Source organism: Protopterus annectens, chromosome 15.part0 (assembly GCF_019279795.1).
Source record: "Protopterus annectens isolate FY-2018-M chromosome 15.part0, PAN1.0, whole genome shotgun sequence".
NCBI lineage: Eukaryota > Metazoa > Chordata > Ceratodontiformes > Protopteridae > Protopterus > Protopterus annectens.
Window position 1 is genome coordinate 217,768,405 of NC_056749.1, and position 19,704 is coordinate 217,788,108.

At 37.8% G+C, this 19,704-nt stretch overlaps 1 protein-coding gene across 6 annotated transcripts in view; it reads left to right on the forward strand.

The window, feature by feature from the left end:
• ARHGEF9 (Cdc42 guanine nucleotide exchange factor 9) overlaps positions 1-19,704 on the forward strand; it is a 3,179,575-nt gene that overhangs the window by 2,045,066 nt on the left and 1,114,805 nt on the right. For all 6 annotated transcript variants that reach the window (XM_044057721.1, XM_044057724.1, XM_044057723.1 and 3 more), the window contains one exon: positions 12,727-12,906. In XM_044057721.1, coding sequence (XP_043913656.1) covers positions 12,727-12,906 — 180 coding nt within the window. The remainder of the gene's footprint in view (positions 1-12,726; positions 12,907-19,704) is intronic.

Here is a 19,704-nt window from a genome sequence, read left to right on the forward strand (position 1 = left end):
TTAAATGAAATCCAGTAACTCCTTGATTTTGAAACTGAGAGAGACCCAAAATGTCATTTTTATATGCTTCTTTGCTCCTATCAAGTGTAACAATTTATCCCTTTCAGTGGTGGTTACTGCTTTGTTAGGTTTTTGCAAAAATGACATTTGGTGGCTTATTTCCTTATTTTGCCTTTACTTTATTACTTTCATGTTTGCTTTTGTGTATGTTAATTTTAGTGGCTTTCCATATTGCAGTTTTAATTATATTTGTTTCAGTCTTGAGAATTGAAATGACTCAATTATCGACCAGTATGCTGAGACCTGGCATGCAAAAGTGAGAAATGGAAAGAAACACTGATAAACAGTTATCATAAGTGGGCAAACAAGTAATGGTAAAATACAGTAACAGCTGAATTACAAATGAAGTACTTTAATGACTGAATATTAGAACTGAGTAGATTTTAAAATATAGTGAGTGCTGCAAGCAAATCAAAGCCATTTTTGCTTATTACTGGATACAAGTTCGTTTGTAAGTTGGTATAAGTATTTTGTTGTGCTAGAACAAAAAAAAGCAGTAAGTTTTTAAAAGTACAATAGGCTTTATCCGTTGTGTAATTGCATCAGAGACACTTTTCACATACCATGGGAATTCAAATTGTTTGGAAGCTTTTAAAGTGACTGAAGGTTTACTTAAAGTAAAAAATGAGCAAGTGTAGACATTATAAAGTAACTTTCAAAATGGGCTCATAAACAACTGCTTTAAAGTTGTTTTGGATATGGTCGGAAACCCTGAAAAGTAAAATAGCTGATCATGCATGCAGTTTTGTAATGGATGAGAGTATGTGATAACCTAATGATTTTAATATTCCTAAGATGACAAGATAATTTATACTGAAAGACTGAAACCATGTCTTTTAGCAAATAACATTCTAAAGGATAAGGAAATGTTACTCAAAGAAATTACAGAAGTTTTGCATTATCGCCAAATTATATCTATGAGCATAAGTACGTGCCATTGTTGGTAAAGGTAAAGGAGAGTAGAATGTGATGTACTGAAATGTTACAGAAGCATATGAGCAGAAAATACGTGATAACTGTCAAGCAGTTAAGGCTTCACAGGATTAATCAAGTAAGTTATAATATATTTTCAAATGGAAACGTAAGTAGTTGGTGCTGCAAAATATTGTAGCAGTCATTATTGTCTACAAACGACTGAAAACCAAAATATGGACATGGACATACTCTGCTCTGAGATATAAACTTAGATCACACAAATCCCAAAATGCTTTTTTTTTGCAGGAGAGCAACTCCCTTGCAGCACCCCCCAACTCCCACTCCATGCTACTGAAGTGTACTAGTGGGGGAGGCATATTCCCATCCTTATGATTACAGAGATCTCACTCTGGGGTCGATCAGCTGATCTGTCGACCAATGAGACACAGAAAAGCTGCTTACAAGACAAACATTCAGTATAGATATATGTGTGTGGAGAGGTATATAACAGAGCTGCATAGATTTGCTGAGAACTGTGAGTTTGGTTACAGTCTTTCAGACATGCTAAGAGATAAGTCTGTGTGTAGAATATGTTGTGATTAAGTAAACAATCCAGGCAATACTAACAGTAATCTTCAGGAAAACGTAACTAGCACAGGTAAGGTTAGTCATGTTTACTAATACTGTATCGCGACACGGGCTATAAAGTCATTACTCACAAATGAATCCGGAGTTTCCAGACTCTGTTGCAGCTACTACTTGTTAGTTCGTGAATTGATGGATAAAGAACTGCTCTGGAGAACTTCCTTTTCTAGTATTTTACTGCCCTTAAATGTTGTACTGTTAACTAATGTCTTGAGTAAAGGACTTTGCAACATCTGTGGTACCTACCTCCCTATGTGAGTGAGTACTTACAGCTTGCATGTTAAAAGCATGGACTTTGTTGAAACATTTTTGCCATTAGCAGAATGTATCAAATGTATAGCTTAGTGTTTAATCCTATACTGGTATAATAATAGCACAGGAACTAATAGTAAATAGTGTAGAACGTATATGCTGTGCACTGAAAATGTGTGTCAATCAAGGATTAACTAAATTTATAAAAAGTAATGCTGAATATTATTTTTACACATAGCATGGGAAGTGTCAGATTTACTGCAGGAAACCAACACAGCTAAAAAAGTGCCTCCAAGACAAGCAGTGAGCATAGCTACAAGATTTGAAGGCAAAATGTTAAATTTGGATGTGTATGCCACAAAATGATCCACACTATCCATCAGACAATGAAATACAAAAACTGAGTGAAACTGGTATGGCAGCGACAGGTGCATTTCTTATGCCAAGGAAACAAACCAGGAATCCTACTGAGTGTGATCTTCTACATTTAAAGTCAGACCCAATATAACATAAAACCTTGTTGACAAGTGATCTAACCCTGAAGAAACCCCAAAACATGGTGGTGAGATATAAACCTGTTGGGTGGCCACAGTAAGCATTTCTGGAGTCAAATGCACCCCCCCCCCAAGAGAAAGTCAATAACTTAGAATGTTGAATTTTACTTTCAATACATGTTCCAGCATTTTTTGCAGAGGGACAAGGCCTTTTGCACCCATCTGGGCAACTGTGCTCTCTCTCTCCCATCCACATATGCATGACTCTGTGTATACTAAATTTAAGATTGCTCAGGGCTTGTAATAGTCTGCAGACTGATAGCTTAGTATTTGCCTATGAACCTCAAAGTTCTGCCGTCTCTATAAAATAAAGCTGCAATGTGCTTTACAACGGGATTCTCTTAAACTCATTTGATTAGCTTATTTTTGCTTGACATTGACTTATTCATGTTCCAGCTGATAGTGGTTCAGTTGCTTGCTCATCTGTGTGTTTGAGTGCGAAATACTTGAATAGACAAACACATTCTCTTACTATCCTTTCTCAAAGTTGGAATGAGCTCATATAGTGTTTTTAGAGATTCTGACTGTGGGGATAGGGCTCCCATGTTGGGGTGGGGGCTTCCTCACCTGCAAGAAAACATATTTTTACTAACTCAGTGTTGTCATGAGTATAAGCATTTTTGAGTGGTTGGCTGAGAGTTAGTGGAACCATCAAATGGTGGTCGAGTTTCTGAAGTAGATTTGAAACATATACCACATGTGATCAAAACCTGTATTACATCTTCTGTTGAAAGATTAAGGAACTTGGCTCCTTACTACTCATCATAAAGGTTGACCCATAAACATTCACTACAATATATTTTACGTATAACACACGAGTACCCCTGTATTGCTGCCTTTATATGTTATCATATTGTTTCCGTTTGACTTCAGGAGGCTAAGTAAATTACCCAAGGTTCTGTTGAATAGGGTTTTATGTAGTTTGCACCCTGTGAGTGGTTTCACACTGTAGTTTCTGCATGCATTGGGACCTTTAAGAAACTTCTAATGTTCAGGGTTGGGAGGGTGGCCTAATGGTTAAGGTGTTTGCCTTGCAAACAGAAAGTGCAGGGCTTGAGTCTCACAAGGGATAATTGTCTAGGCTTAAAAAAATGGCTCGCAAGGGCAGTTAGCCTAGTACTAATCTATGAACCTATCTAAAGTATAAAGTTCACATGGGCCTCCTTTCTTTGTGGAGGCTTCATGTGCATCTGACATATGCTACCAAGAAAGGAAACTCTAGGAAAATTGCTTTCTTAAAGTTATACTAATATGCTAAGCTTTGGTTTGTATAGTGTGGCAGAGATTCCTTATGGTGCATTGTGTTTGGCCTACACAACGAAGTCTGTTATCACATCATGCTTAATTATTAATGTTTCCTTGCAAATTGCCACTGCACAAAAAAGTCAAAAAGCCACTTGGTTAAGTCTTATGAAAGATTGTGTGTGTATGTTCATTCATTCATGCCCACACATCTGTATGCATGGGCATGTGTAAGTGTCTGTTGTTTGGGGGGTTGGCATGAAATAGCACTTATTTTGTCTGTTCATCTAGCCATACTCACTAGCTTTACAGTTTATCTTGTGCCAAAGGATAACAGTCTACTTTTTGTCTGTGTCCTCTCTTTCTCTGGTAGTTTATGCCATGATAGTAGGTGAGGAGTGCATGCTTTGTGATACTGTCTTTCAGTTGATTCTACCACCATTCTAACTGGAACATGACTTAAAAAAGTTGTGCCAAAAGAGCTACGCTTTTATTCTCAACAAATTTCTCTGAGTCCTGTTGAATATGATTGCTATTATCAACCTTCATTAAAAATGAGTGTTTCATTATTGGCTCTGTCAGTATGGTAGAGTAAGAAAGATCAGCCATTTCACTGTAAAATGACATTGTTCGTCACTGAAATTATTTTTATTTGCATTTAACATTCTAATTAAAACCACTGTGGTAGCTTTAATTTCAGCTCATTAATAATCTTGAGAAATGTGTTTGTTTGTTCTGCTGTCATTTTTCTAGGACATCGCTTTATAATGGGTGCATCAGTGGTTCAGAGTTATTTCTCCCTGGACAGTCTTTTTTTTTTTTAGTTAGACAGCAGACAGAGTGCTTGTTTTCTCATCATTTTTATGAGATATAGTTTGATGTTTTAGAAATAAGAATTCAAGAATTCTGATCCTGTGGCATCTTTCAGTGGTAATACTTTTCCAAAAAGTCTCAAAATCTGAACATAGGACACTATACCTTACATATTAACACCATTTTAATGGAATGCAATTAATTGTTTTAGCTTCTGACAAGTTGGCTGGAGGGATAGGAAAACAGGGTGCTTTAATTAATACTGCTGCTTTTGATCAATGATCAGGAAAGGTAAATCTCTCATCACATCCGACTGAGCATCAGACATCCATGGGATTCTGTGATTGCATCATTGTATCCTGTACATAGATACAGGATATGGGTAGGGCATAAAACCACAATTCTCTTCTTGGCAACAATATTTCTGTGCAATGGAACACAGTCTCCTCGCTAGCCATTAGGTCTGGGGGAACATGCGGCTTTGGGGAAAGAGGCTAGGAGCAGCCAATGGTCATCTGTAGTGGGAAAGCCAAAAATGTATTTCAGTGAATGAACACCAGTTTATTTCATTCTAGCATATGAGTTGGAGAAAACCTTAGGATTAACTAATTATTGGTATGCTCCTCTGAGAGCAATGAGATTTATTTTATATGCATCTCTTTCAACTCTACCCATTTCTGACCATTGCTGGTTTAGACTCACAGAGAGCAAGGACAATGGGCTGATTGTATTACAGATTGCCTGCGGGTCCCCCCATGGTTGCTACCTGTCCCTCCTTGAACAGGACACTCCCTGTTTGAGCAATTGTGTCCTTTGAAAAAAATTGAAAAATTACAAATGTCCTGAGATTTTAAGCCAAAAAATGCTTCCTAAATTTTCTTTAAAAGTTGCATAAAACAATTATTTTGTATCTAAAACCCCTACATATTCTATAAAACAGCATGAGCAACTCAAATGCTATAAAAATCAGTTTTATTTTGACTAAAAAGTAAATTAAACTTCTTTGCACCTCCTGTAAATATGATTTATCCTGCAAAATCTAATTTTTCCACAAAAAATGTCCTACTTTGTGCATCGGAAAGGGTGGCAAAACTACTCCCCCACACACACATTAACCTGATAAATTGGAATCCTAAGAAAAGTCATTATGTACATTCAAGACCATAAGAAGACAGCACAGTGAGTGCCCTAGCATACGATATATGTCACCAGCATTTAAACTTCGGGAGCTACAGGAGCTTTTCCCAAATATTGTCTCTTATCTCCTGCAAATGTCTCTTGAACCAAGGCTAAAGGTTTACTGCTAGCTCATATAGGAACAATGACCTGGACATCCCTGTCTAGTACCACTTTAAAATGGTACAGTCTTTGAGATAAATGATCCTGTCTGCTTGTTCTTTTGAGAGGTCATAATTATGTCGTGGAAAGCAAGTGGGGCCAACACATCTTACCAGACTTCGTTTTTTATCACATGTTTCGTATTATCTTCAGCAAATGACTTTATAAGGTCTGCCAGCACTATCTGTGATAGACAAGGTGACCTTAAGCCCTTAAATAATATTACTAATTCTTCTTCATGAAGCACATCCTGATTGTATGTAACCTTCATCATAGACTCCTGAAACTAGTCCAAGTTGTATTTTATTGTCAAATGAATATTGAAGTCCGAGACCATTTACCTTCTTCGCTGTCTCAAAAACTTTACTCTAAGAGCTACTATTTGTAATCCCTTCAGGCTACGATGTAATTGCCTCATAGATGGTCAGCACATCTCTCCTCTATAATCTCGCTTGATCAAGTCTTAACATCACTCTATTGGTATAGACAACGTACCAGTCATTACAGTAAGACTATATTATCTATCTTCTCACATTGTGGCCCAAAATAAGTTTCTTTTAACTCTGAAATACCTTGTCTAATGACATAGTTGTTGGTACCTGTATATTTTCTCCCATTATCTTAGCATTTCAGGATACTGTACATGCTTGTGATTTTGTGCTTACTTTGTTTTGAACAATGGACACCTAATAAGAAATAAGCAGCAGATTCATATAGCAAATGTGTTGTTTCACTGTGAAAATGTATTGATAAAAAATTGTATGTAGATATAGCTATATAAATATATATATATATATATATATATATATATATATATATATATATATATATATATATATATAGCTATGTTTCTCTCTCTTGTTTTATATATATATATATATATATATATATATATATATATATATATATATATATATACACAGACACACACACACACACACACAGATACATACACAGTCTTTCTTTTGATGGCTTCCTGGGCTTCTGAATTCCACTCCCAGATTTCAATATGTACCTTATTTCCATACCTCGCTTGGTTGCATATCTCTTCTATAGTCCTCACACATGCCAGCCATTTACTTCCACGTCACCTGTTTCTTCTTCTTTCTGAGGTGCTAGAGCCCTGAATAATTCCTTGAACTGCTGTCCTTTCTCTCTAGTCAACTTCCAGGTTTTTAGCCTGGTCTCTGTTGACCTTAGAGCCTTTTCTAACCACTACTTGCAGATTGTGGCAAGCAGTGGTTTATGCTGTGGCCTGACTGTTTTACTTGGAATGATTTTGCAATCATTGACTCTAACCCTGTGTCCTTTCCTTACCAGGGAGAAGTCTACCTGAGTTGTGTGTTGTCCAGTCTTGTATCTGATCTTGTGGCTGCCTCTCTTGCTGAACTATGTGTTGGCCACCATCAAGCCATTTGCCAGACAGATGACCAGAATGGCCTTTCCTTCCTAATTCTGTTACCACATCCATGTTGATCCAGATAGTCCTGAAATCTTGTTCTGTCTGTCCCAATATGTACATTCAGGTAACCAATTATGAGCGCTGATTCATGTCCTGCTTTATCTACTAGATCCTGTAACTACTGTCTGAGTGTACCCTCTTCCTCACTATTATACCCCTGCTGTAAGGCATAGGCTGAGATTCTGAATAGTGCCATATCGTAACACTGCAGTCGCCTGAAGCCTCTCCCTCACCACAGTTCCCACAACATTTCTAGAATTCCTCCTCCTGAGTAATAGACTCTGGATGCCAAGCCAAGTGACTTTGTTACTCTACTCTTCCATTTCATCTTCTGGATACATAGGATGTCCAGCCTTCTCCTGACTATCATGACATCCACTTCCAAGCTGCATCTTGTCAGTGAACCTACTCTGAGTTTGTCAGTTTTCCGTTCATGTTTGACAGGTCAATTGGTTTTTACTCCCGGCTTTTGCTTTATGGATCTATCCCAAGTAACCCACTCTGGGCAACTGGACAACAGCCAGCCAGTAGCTTACTGACACAGGGTTACTGGGCTTTTTATGACAGGCACACACTAACCAATAAAGGCACATAACCCTTTTCCACCATTAGCATGAGTCCCTGGCATAAGTCAGAGTAGGCCAAATGCTCAAACCACTTATCACCTGCAAATACCTATGTCCATTTTAGTGACATAACCAAACCATCTAGATCCAATTTTTACTCTGTCAAGTGGATATCCCTTACATGGCCCTTGGTCTGTGATCTATATTCATCTATGTAGAGGATACTGCATGCCACAGCTGATGCCCAAAGTGGTTGGTATATAAAACCTATGTCCAAATAGGGCACCATTTAGAGTCTGTGCTGCTGCCCACAACTCCATTCCTGGGTCAGTTTGAGGTTGAAACACTCAATGTTTTTGGGAGGTGGGAGTAACCACACAGAAACACAGGGGAAAACATGCAAACTCCATGCAGGCATTGGCTGGAGGTCAAGACTAAACCTTGTACCATGTACATGGGGACGTGAAGACCTTAAGCATTATGCAAGAACTTCAGCAAAGGATAGGGGGAATGGGATGAAAAATTGTAGGCACATGGGATGAAAATGACTAGAGATAAGACAGTTGTAATGTTAGCAAATGAGGGAATTAAAAGAATCTAAAAACTGAGATATAAGAGAAAATAGTGGAGCAGGTTCAAGTATCTGGGAGGGGTAGTTGAAGAGAAGTGAAGTCTGAATGAGGATGTTGAAGCCAGAATCAGAGGGGCTGCAGCCAATTGGCGCAGAGTATTGGGTAGTATATAGTAGAAGAATGCCAAAGAAGCTGGAAAGAACAATGCATAAAACAGTGTTGCCATTAGAACTACTGTATGATACAGAAACCTGGGCAGTAAAGCAAAAGCAGTTGAGGACACTAAAAGCGATGGAGATGATGTGCTTGAGATGGGTGGTGGGATCCCCACTGTGGGACAAATGAAATGAGGACATAAGATGAGAAGCTAAAGTAGTCCCAGCTGCAGAAAAGGTCAAGGAGAACAGATTATGTTGGTTCGTACACATGTACAGAAAATTAGATGGCAATCAAGTGAAGTTATGGACAGGAAGAAGGCAAGAGGAAACAAGGACAACCAGCAAAGAGGTGGATGTATTGTGTGAAAGAAGATTTGTGACAGTCAAGCTTGACTGTTGAAGGTAGGAGAGTGGCATTAAATTGAGATAGTAACAGTTGACATGACACCTTGATCCCATTCAGATAATAGGGAAAATGGGGGTTGATGATGACCCTTCTGACATTGCCAACATCTTGGCTGACAGGTTCAGTGCAAATCCCCCCCCACCACCACCACCACCTACAGGGCCTATTACCATTCTAGGGGATTGTGTAAGTCCAATTATTACTGATACGTTGGTTAACAAGGCTCTATCTAAAGCTAAAAACACTGTCTCCATGGGACCAGGCTGTGTCATATGTGAGGTCCAAAAGGAATTAACCCCACATCTTAATACCCTGTTCAGTCTCAGTCTCTCCACAGGATATGTGCCCATAGAATGGCGCACGACAATGGTGGTCCCACTACACAAGGGTGGGGCCACAACTGACCCTGAGAACTACCAACCAATAAGCCTGACCAGTCTGATCTGTAAGGCTATGGAGGGAATCATTATGGAACTCATAAATGGAGAGATTGGGAACCTCCAGTCACTGTACCCCACACAGTTCGGCTTCGTCAAGGGCAGATCATGCCTCCTGAACCTGGTGGATTTCTTTGAGACAGTTACTCAGGCTATAGATAAGGGAAAGGAGGTACACACGGCTTACCTTGACCTTGCTAAAGCATTTGACACCATTCCCCATTCAGGTATTATTGATAAGCTCACCAGCCTGGGCATAAACCCTTACGTCACAAGATGGATCACAAACTGGCTCTCAGACAGATCCCATAAAGTAAGAGTAGTGGGATCTATGTCCGAATCCAGACCAGTAATGAGTGGTGTGCCTCAGGGCTCTGTCCTGGGGCCCCTGGGGCCCCTCCTGTTTGGCATATACTTCTCAGAAGTACATGCAAGCACAGAAGGACTGTGGCTGACTATGTTTGCGGACGACTGCAAACTGGGTACTGTAATAGAGTCTCCGGCTGACATGGAGATCCTCCAGAAGGGCCTAAATGAGACTGATGCATGGTGTCAAAGCCATGGTCTCAAGCTAAATGCAAAAAAAGGTGTAGTAATCCCCTTTGGAAAAAAACAGAGTAACCGCAAACCACAACATAGGAGGTAATCCCCTGAAATCTGAAGAAGAAATAAGGGATCTAGGGACCCAAGTAGATAGTCAGCTTTCCTTTGATAACCATGTTGCCAAAGTGGTTAGAAAATCCTTCTGTGTGACCCATATGATCATGAAATGGTTTGCATCAAGATCTAAGGATGTAATGGTGCCCCTCTACTCTTCCATCATCAGACCCATTATTGAGTACAATGCACCAATTGGAATGTACCTGGCTAGACATCTCCAGCAGCTGGAAAGACCACAAAGGTACCTAACCAAGAGGATTACTGGCCTCAAACAGTTGCCCTATGCAGCATGATTGAAAAAGCTGAGACTGTTCTCTGTTGCATACTGCTTTCTCAGAGGCAATCTCTGTCTAACGTACAGAGCCATGTCCAACCCAGAATTGTTGAACATGCTCCATCTTAGCAAAACCAAATCTACTCAAGCTACACGCTCTAGGGATATAAACCTCAACACAACAATGAATAGACCATGCTGGAGGGATAGATTCCCTTCGCAGAGACTTCCCTTACTATGGAACAGGGTCCCGATCTACATAAGACAGAGCCCCTCACTATCACTCTTCAAGAGGAACCTTGATGAGTGGATGGGTAACAGAAAGTTCACACCGGGGATCACACCAACAGCACTACTAGATAGGGGCCAAGGGTGTACTAGCTGCTAGTACAACAGTCTAGGGAACTACTAAAGGGGCGGTGAATAATATATGCCTTTGGGCAGATAGCCCAGTACCAACCTATGAACCTATGTAGATGTATATACATATGATTATAGGTGATTTGGCCACTTTCTAAAAGTGTTTTAAAATTGCTGGCTTTTCGTAACATTCAAAACATACAACACAATATGTTGAAAACACAAATATTCACCTGTTACTACACATGTGTCAAGCAACAGCCTTGGCGCATGTAAAACTGGAAACAAAACATGGCTGTGTCCCCCACACCCCACTGATAATAATGTATACCAACTCTGAGACTGCACAAAATTGGAGAAAGGGAATATTCCCAAACCCTAGACAACTTTCTGCAATGTCACACACCTTTTGACCATCTGTTTAGTTGACTAAAAGCACCTAATTAAACATATGTTGACAAACTACACTGTCATCTGAAGGATGTGCAATCATCTCTATCTATTTATATATATATATATATATATATATATATATATATATATATATATATATATATATATGTACATACATATACAGAGAGAGAGAGAGAAATATGTATAAAAAAATTATATTCTGGTAACTTTGTTGCATGGCATTTTGGATGCCATCTGTTTAATCAACGAAATTGGTACTTAAACAAAAACAGAATGCCATGATAACAGCAGTAAAACTTGAAAACTTGATAAAAAAACACTTGAAAAAAATGGAAGAATCCAAGTTCACTTTTTTAATATTGATTAACTGCTTTCAACGTTTACAGGTCTTCTTCAGAATATATAAATACAACTATGTTAAAAACCTTTTAAGTACAATTTACAAAATCTAAACTAACAAATCAAAATACTCAAATAGTCTGTCTTAAAGAAATAAACCCTACAATACCATAAAAAATAATAAGAATGGATAAAAGAATTTTTATTTACATTTGTCATAATATTGTCATCTGTGAAGCATCCCTTTATAATTAGCATTGCTGTTCAAACCAGGAGTACTGTAAGCATACAACTCTGTTTGCCACTTTAACTCTCTAAATTCTAGTTTTCCTTCACTGTCACTATTGAAGTCAATGCTGACATGGTCGATGACACAGAAATAAGATTTCTTAAAAATCCTACATTCAGATGCATGTTTGGCAAGTGCATTGTCCATATTTTTAATTCTGATAGCATATTGATGCTTGTAAATTCTCTTCTTAAACTGCCTATTGGTTTTCCTATGTAAAATGCTTCACAAGAGGAGCATTTAGCAAGATAGATGACATACATAGAACTACAGGTGAAAAAAACGGGCACTGATTAAGAGTTGGTATTTCCTAAAACATCAAAGTAAGGACTCTCAAAGATGTACATACACATGAAACAGTTCTGAGATTTAAAAGTGCCCCCTCTGGTCAGCATTGGGTTTATCTTTGGTCTTTTCTAAAAGTGTTTTAAAATTGCTGACTTTTTTGTTGATAAAATATGGAATGTCCTCCATTTGCTTAATGTCCTCACTGGCTTCCAGAATTCCAGAAAATAGGCAGTTTATGAAGAAATGGTACTTGGTACTTGACTATAAATAAACAAACATGGTTTAAAGAATTTCATGCATTGGAACTCTAAGTAGCTTATCTTGATGTTTCCAACTGTTTACTTCATTAGAGTTGTGCAGAATATTACTTCTTAGGATTGTGCTTAAGAACTAACAGTACAGTAAGGAAAATACTGTGAGACTGTTCCTTGAGTTCTGTTCCCATTTGTAACAGTGTCTTAAATACCATTTCTCCAGTTTTGTTGTACTGTATCATCCTGACCTAAGATTTGGAAAGCTAGTTGGGGAAGTCACTGTGTTTATAACACCTGTAGCATGATACATTTCCTTTTTTTTTTTTTATTGAAGTGCAATCTCCTTTTGTTCTTTTTGTATATTAAAATACTTTTCCACCTAAAGTATCTCAGATGTTAACTACTGTCTCATCTATGCTTTCTTTCAGCTGATCAGTGGTGGTTCTATTGTAAGTGCAGAGGCAGTATGGGATCACGTCACCATGGCCGACCGGGAGTTGGCATTTAAAGCAGGCGACGTTATCAAGGTTCTGGATGCTTCCAACAAGGATTGGTGGTGGGGTCAAATAGATGATGAGGAAGGATGGTTTCCAGCCAGTTTTGTGAGGGTAAGTGAGTACTGAAATCAAGAATTTTCTGCCTGACAGTAAAATTAATGACCTTTAATGTATACAGACTGCACCTGTTTTGCATTATGTATTTTTTATTGTTTTAGCTGACAAACACTGAGACACATATTAATAGCTGTATAAATGCTCAGATAATATTAGTTGTGGACAAAACAACTTTGTGATGCTTTTAAATGCATATATTTTAACCCGGTATTGGACATGCTCCCCATTATATGTCTGCTGCCACAGAACCAGATATAGTATTTGCAGTGACTTTAACACAAATTGTCAGCAGATTCTGGGATAAAAGTCATCCATGGTCTACATTATATGTGGATGTGTCTAAGTATTCCCTGGCATAGTTAATGTTATGATGTAGACACGGGAGATTCTCACATACTTTTCTTTGTGTAAATTCATCTACATGTGGTATTGTGGTACCTTACCACCTTAGTAATTTGCGCTTACTATAGGATACACACCACTGGTCTTCACAAAAGAGTAGTACTTGAGTGGCAGGATCCATGGTTTCCCCAAGGGCTGAATTGGCTTGACAGTCGATCTTGTGGCATCCATATGTCTGTCCTTGACTGGAGTTCAGTAGTCAAACCCCAGTCAATGGTGGTATAGTCTGAACCAGCTTTCTCATTACTATACTTGCAATAAGAGCTGCACAAATCCAAGTAAAAATGAAAAAGTAGAATCCGGTCTGGCAGCAAAAGAAAACCTTTTAATTAAAACAATCCAAAGTACAGTCAGTAAAAAGCAATAATCCAGGTAAGCGCTTTCGTTTGTCACACTGACAAACTTCTTCTGACAATAATAAACATCACTTCCTTCTGTTAAAACCATTTGAAATTCCCTCCTTTCAATACTATTGGTCCATTTTGCAAAAAACATGATGTCAGCAAAATGACAGCAAATTCACCCCCCCCACCTTAGACACACAAGACTGAAGCATCTCTAAAAGGTGTAGTCATATAAATAAACTGAATATACCTCAAATAATTGCATTATAAAACTATTGTAAAACTTTAAAACTAGAAATATAAATATAATAAACTTCCCAAATACTGAGAATGCATGTAATACCTACGTAAATAGTTATAAATGTAAAATAAACCTAAAATAATGAAAAATTATGGCCACAATATGCTGAACGCACGCATAGTTAGGCAGTGTATAAATGTGTATGTTTTATGTATGAAATACAAGTATGATGAATAATAAAGTATAATACTAATAATAATAAAAAGTATAATAATTAATATAATAAGGTATAATAACCATTATGAATATTGATGATGGAAAAATAAATAGAGTAAATTATCTCTCCAGAGATTTTAATTTTAATATGCTGTTGAGGGAAAGAGACTCATTCAGGCCTGGCCAAAAATGTGCGCACAGGCTGTGAGCATCATGGAACCAGCTTTGGCGGAGACAAATGAAACACAAAATAATGCAATTGGAGATTTAACTATTTTAATTCAACGTCTAACTGATAGACTTGATGCTTTAGAACTGCGTTCTCTCTCGCAACTTCCATCTACATCCCTCCACCTTACTCCACCATGTGAAGCAAGTAATACCATTCAAGATACAGTTAATTTAATTTCACTGTCTACCTCTTTGCATCGAGAAGTGAATTTGCCTAACAAGGTGGCCAGTTTACCTACTGAACAACGCACAAATGCTCCTTCAAATTCTGCACAGCGGAGATCGCTGACAGCGTGGCTCAACAATACAATTGGATTTACACAAGTAAATACCCTCTCACAAGGTACGCAAAAATCCCTTCAGGACAAATTGTCTGATTTGGATTATGTATTAATGGAAATAAAAAGCTTGCAAATGGACATTTACTTTGGTGAATGTTTAAGGAAGAATTTAGTGCCTAAAAGGCTACGTGTTTGGCATTTTCCTACTGGATTAATACCTAATTCAAGCCTACATAATGAATTGTTGAAATTATTCGACAAATTTGGTGCTGATTATATGACACTAGTTATTAATGCCAATTGCAAAACTACTGAAGCTCTAACAAAAAAAGCTGATGAATTGGATACATTGGTGAAAAAAGATTCAGGGTTTAATCATTATAACTTTGACTATGAGAGAGTTTTTAAATCAATAGATGAGAAAATGAATATAATTAAAGAAAGGAAAAGCAAAAAAAATTGAACATAATGTATTTGCATATCAGAACAATGCATATCCCCCACCCCCAAAATCACAGCAATGGGGTTCAAAATTGACTGATAACTCTCTTCTAGTCAATCAACATGAGGGCCAAGCTTACAACAACAGGAATGAAGCGACTGATAACAATGAAAATGTTTTTTTAGACATGGACATGTATCCCCCCTTGAGGAGATCAGAAGGGATACAACAACAGAAACAAAATCAGTACAACCCCCAAGCCGGGAACAGCTGGCCAGTCAGGGGCGAACAACAATGGCATGGGTCCTACACGAACAGGGGGAGGGGCAACAACTACAAGGGACCATGGCGAGGTCGCAGGCAATGAGCCCTAACATTCACCCTGAAATTAAAATTCTCACCAATAGAGCAAATGATTTTACTGTGTATAATTACTTTTGTTTAGAATTTGATACATCTATTTGTTATTTGTTATCAAAGGGCGTTAACATTTGTCCCTAATCAGAACTTGCATCTAGTTCAAACTATTATTGATCTAAAATTATTTGTGCGTAAACTTAATTTGTCTTTTTTATTTCAGCCAAGTATGCAATTGATCAATCCATTTTATGTTTCCGGTACATTTAACCCACCACTACACCCCAATTTAGACGTTTTTGAAAAAATGTGTGAATTGGACCAACGAACTATTGACAAACATTTCAAAAGGAGGTACAATCTAACTAGAACTGAGAACAATGATTTAAAAATGTTAATGAATTCTAAAAGTATCAGGTTAATAAAACCTGACAAGGGGGGTGGTTTGGTTATTTTTAATAAAAGTGATTGCTTACATAACATGGAAGGCATTTTAACCAGTCATACTTATAGCCCAAGTTCCATAAATGAAATGAATGGAGCACACAGGCGTACAAGGGGCATTCTATATGATCTTTTTATTGAGAGTAGTATTGATATGGATGAGTTGAATTACATGACTGTAATACATCCCAGGACACGTGTCCTGTTTGGAGTCCCTAAATCCATAAGAACATTATAAAACCACCTAGGAGACCCATTGTCAATGCACAAGGTTTGAGAATTAATCCTATAGCCAAATATTTGGATGGAAAATGAAAACAGTTTGTTAAGCAGAATCTCACTTGTGCAAAGACTCTTGGGACTTTCTAACCAGGATAAAACAAGCCCAATTTGATAAAACAGACATATTAATTACTGTGGATGCAAAGGATTTATATTCTGTCATACCACATGGGACTGGTATCGAATGGGTAAATAATTTCCTGACTAAAAGGGGCTTCACACAAAGTAAAATTAACCTGTATGAACAACTGCTGGACATTGTACTTAAACAACTTTATAATGTTCAACGGTAAATTATTCTTACAGAATGAGGGAGTAGCTATGGGTTCTCCATGCGGAGGCCTATACGCAAATATAGACATGTGTGTATGGGAAGAACAATACATTTTTCCATCTACATTTTTTCAGTATTGTAAGATATACCTACACTTTTTAGATGATATATTTATTTTGTGGAATGGTGGAAGTACATTAATTGATGACTTTGTGAATTATATCAATCAAACTACTTATTTTTTAAAATTTACAGCTGTTAAGGATTTTAACCAGATTTCTTACTTGGATGTTCTATTGAGAAAAGATTACGAAACTAATTCCTTTATATCAAAAATCTTCCACAAGGAAACCTACAATAATAGTTTTTTGCACTACAAAAGCTGCCATCCACATACACAGAAACGAGCTGTCCTAAAGGGACAATTCATGAGGGCAGCTAGAATGGTCACTAAATGAGATGACTTCATATCTGAATGTGAACTTCTAAAAACCATGTTTTTACACAGGTTACCCAATTTCTTTGGTGGGTGATGTTATACAGGAGGTTTGCACTAAGAGAAGTATCGGGTATCGGTCACTTTAAACCCTTGTTAACAAATGAAATGATTGTGCAAGAAACAAACCCTGATATTTTTATTCCAAGCAATAATGATAATGAACATTCAACAATACCTAACGCAGAGAACAATCCGGTTACTTCTAATAACAATAATACTATTAATCGGAATTTTATGTGTAATTTTGCTACCACCTTTAATTCTGATAGCTCTGCTGTTAGATCTAATTTAGAGAAAAATTGGGTTTTTTTGTTGAATGATTCTTTGCTCATTAATAAATTAGATATACATCCCCCCATTGTGTACAAAAAAGGTTACAACCTCAAGAAATGTTTTGAGACTACTTTCAATAACAACTGTCAAGGCTACATGTATAAATGTGGTTGATGTAAATTTTGTAACCTTATTTTAGAAACCTGTGGGGTTCTTGTAAATGGGTAATATATAAAGATCACGGGTAGATGTTGTTGTTTTTCCTGAAAAGGTTGTTTATTGTGCTATGTGTACCCATTGTATGCCATTTTATGTGGGGAAAACAGAAAGGAAACTGAAAGAAAGGATGGGTGAACATCTTAGAGCTATTAGAGACAAAGTTGAAAATAATGCTTTATAAAAACACATTTGCTTAAACCCCACACATCAGTTCAAATTCACTGTTTTAGATGTTTTAAAAAAAACAATGATGGTGGGAGGAGCATGGCCAGCCCATTTAGAAAAAATGGAATTGAGGTGGCAAATTTGCCTGTGCGCACATTTTTGGCCAGGCCTGAATGAGTCTCTTTCCCTCAACAGCATATTAAAATTAAAATCTCTGGAGAGATAATTTACTCTGTTATTTATTTTTCCATCATCAATATTCATAATGGTTATTATACCTTATTATATTTATTATTATACTTTTTATTATTAGTAGTATTATACTTTATTATTCATCATACTTGTATTTCATACATAAAACATACACATTTATACACCGCCTAACTATGCATGCGTTAAGCATATTGTGGCCATAATTTTTCATTATTTTAGGTTTATTTTACATTTATAAGTTCATAGGTAGGTACTAGGCTATTGGCCCTAGGGCGTGTATAAGCCTAGCCAAAGGTACCCTGGCTCTCGCCACCCAAGAAAATTATTTTCCTGTGCCACTGACGAGCATAGCCACAGAAGTGATCCCCGGGGTGAATTTCTTATCTCCCATCCAATCATCAAGATTTTTCTTGAACAGTGCCAATGAGGAGCTTTGTTTGATATAGATAGGTAGTTTGTTCCAGAGTATGGGAAGTCTCTGGGACAGGAATCTATCCCTCCAGCATGTTCTGTTTATTGTGGTGATGAGATTTAGGTCCCTAGAGCATGTAGCTCGTAGGGATTGGGATTTTTTAAAGTGGAGCATGTCTAATAGCTCTGGGTTTGACATAGCTTTGTGTGTTAGGCAGAGATCGCCTCTGAGTAGGCGATATGCAACGGAGTAAAGCTGCAGTTTTTTGAGACGGTCTGCATAGGGCATCTCTTTGAGGCCGGTAATCCTCTTTCTGAGGTATTTCTGTGGCCTTTCCAGTTGTTGTAGATGTCTTGTGAGGTACATACCAAAAGGGGCATTGTACTCTATAATGGGTCTAATGAGTGACGAGTAGAGGGGAACAATGACCTCTTTTTTCCTGGATGAGAAACTTTTTGTGATGAGGTGTGCCACATAGAAGGATTTCCTGACTACTGTGGCGATGTGATTATCAAAGGAGAGACTACTGTCCATCTGTGTCCCAAGGTCTCTTATCACACTTTCAGTGTTAAGTAGACTACCACCTATGTGGTAGTTCATGGGTACTGAGTTTTTACCAAAAGGAATGACAATGCACTTTTTGGCATTGAGCTTGAGGCCATGGCTTTGACACCAGGCATCTGTCTCAGCAAGGCCCTTTTATAGGATGTCCACATCTTTTGGAGTTTTGATTATGGCTCCTAGTTTGCAGTCATCTGCGAACTTCATTAACCAAAGACCTTCTGTGTTGGCCTGTACTTCAGAGAAGTAGATACCAAACAGGACTGAACCCTGTGGTACTCCACTTGTCACTGGTCTGAAGCTGGATTTGGAGTCTGCTACTTTCACAGTGTGGGTTCTGTTAGTAAGCCAGTTGGCAACCCATCTTGTGACATAGGGATTTATACCTAGTTTAGTGAGTTTATCTATAATTCCAGAGTGGGGGATGGTGTCAAAAGCCTTGGCGAGATCTAGATAGGCTGTGTGAACCACCTTACCCTCATCTATGGCTTTGGTGACTGCTTCAAAGAAGTCTATCAGGGTTAGGAGACATAATCTCCCTTTTACAAACCCGAACCGGGTGGGGTCCTGAGTTTGGAGATTACCAGTGTCATTGTTTATAAGTTCCATGATGATACGCTCCATAGCCTTGCAGACCAGGCTCATTAGGCTAATGGAATAAACCAAAACGGACCAGCATGTAGGATGTGAATTCTGGATAATAATTTATTGCTTCAAAAAATCCATGTATCAGCAATGGTCAAAACCATGCTGAATAAGCAAACCGGTTTCGGCTAATGTTAGCCTTTCTCAATGCCAAATAACCATGAAAACAAAACATCACCATTTTGAGACTTACTTATAGTCCTTCTCTTAAAGAGACATTGCCCATTGTGAATGAATACAGTGTACCAACTAATTTCAAATGTACACATAATACACCCCACATATTCATAA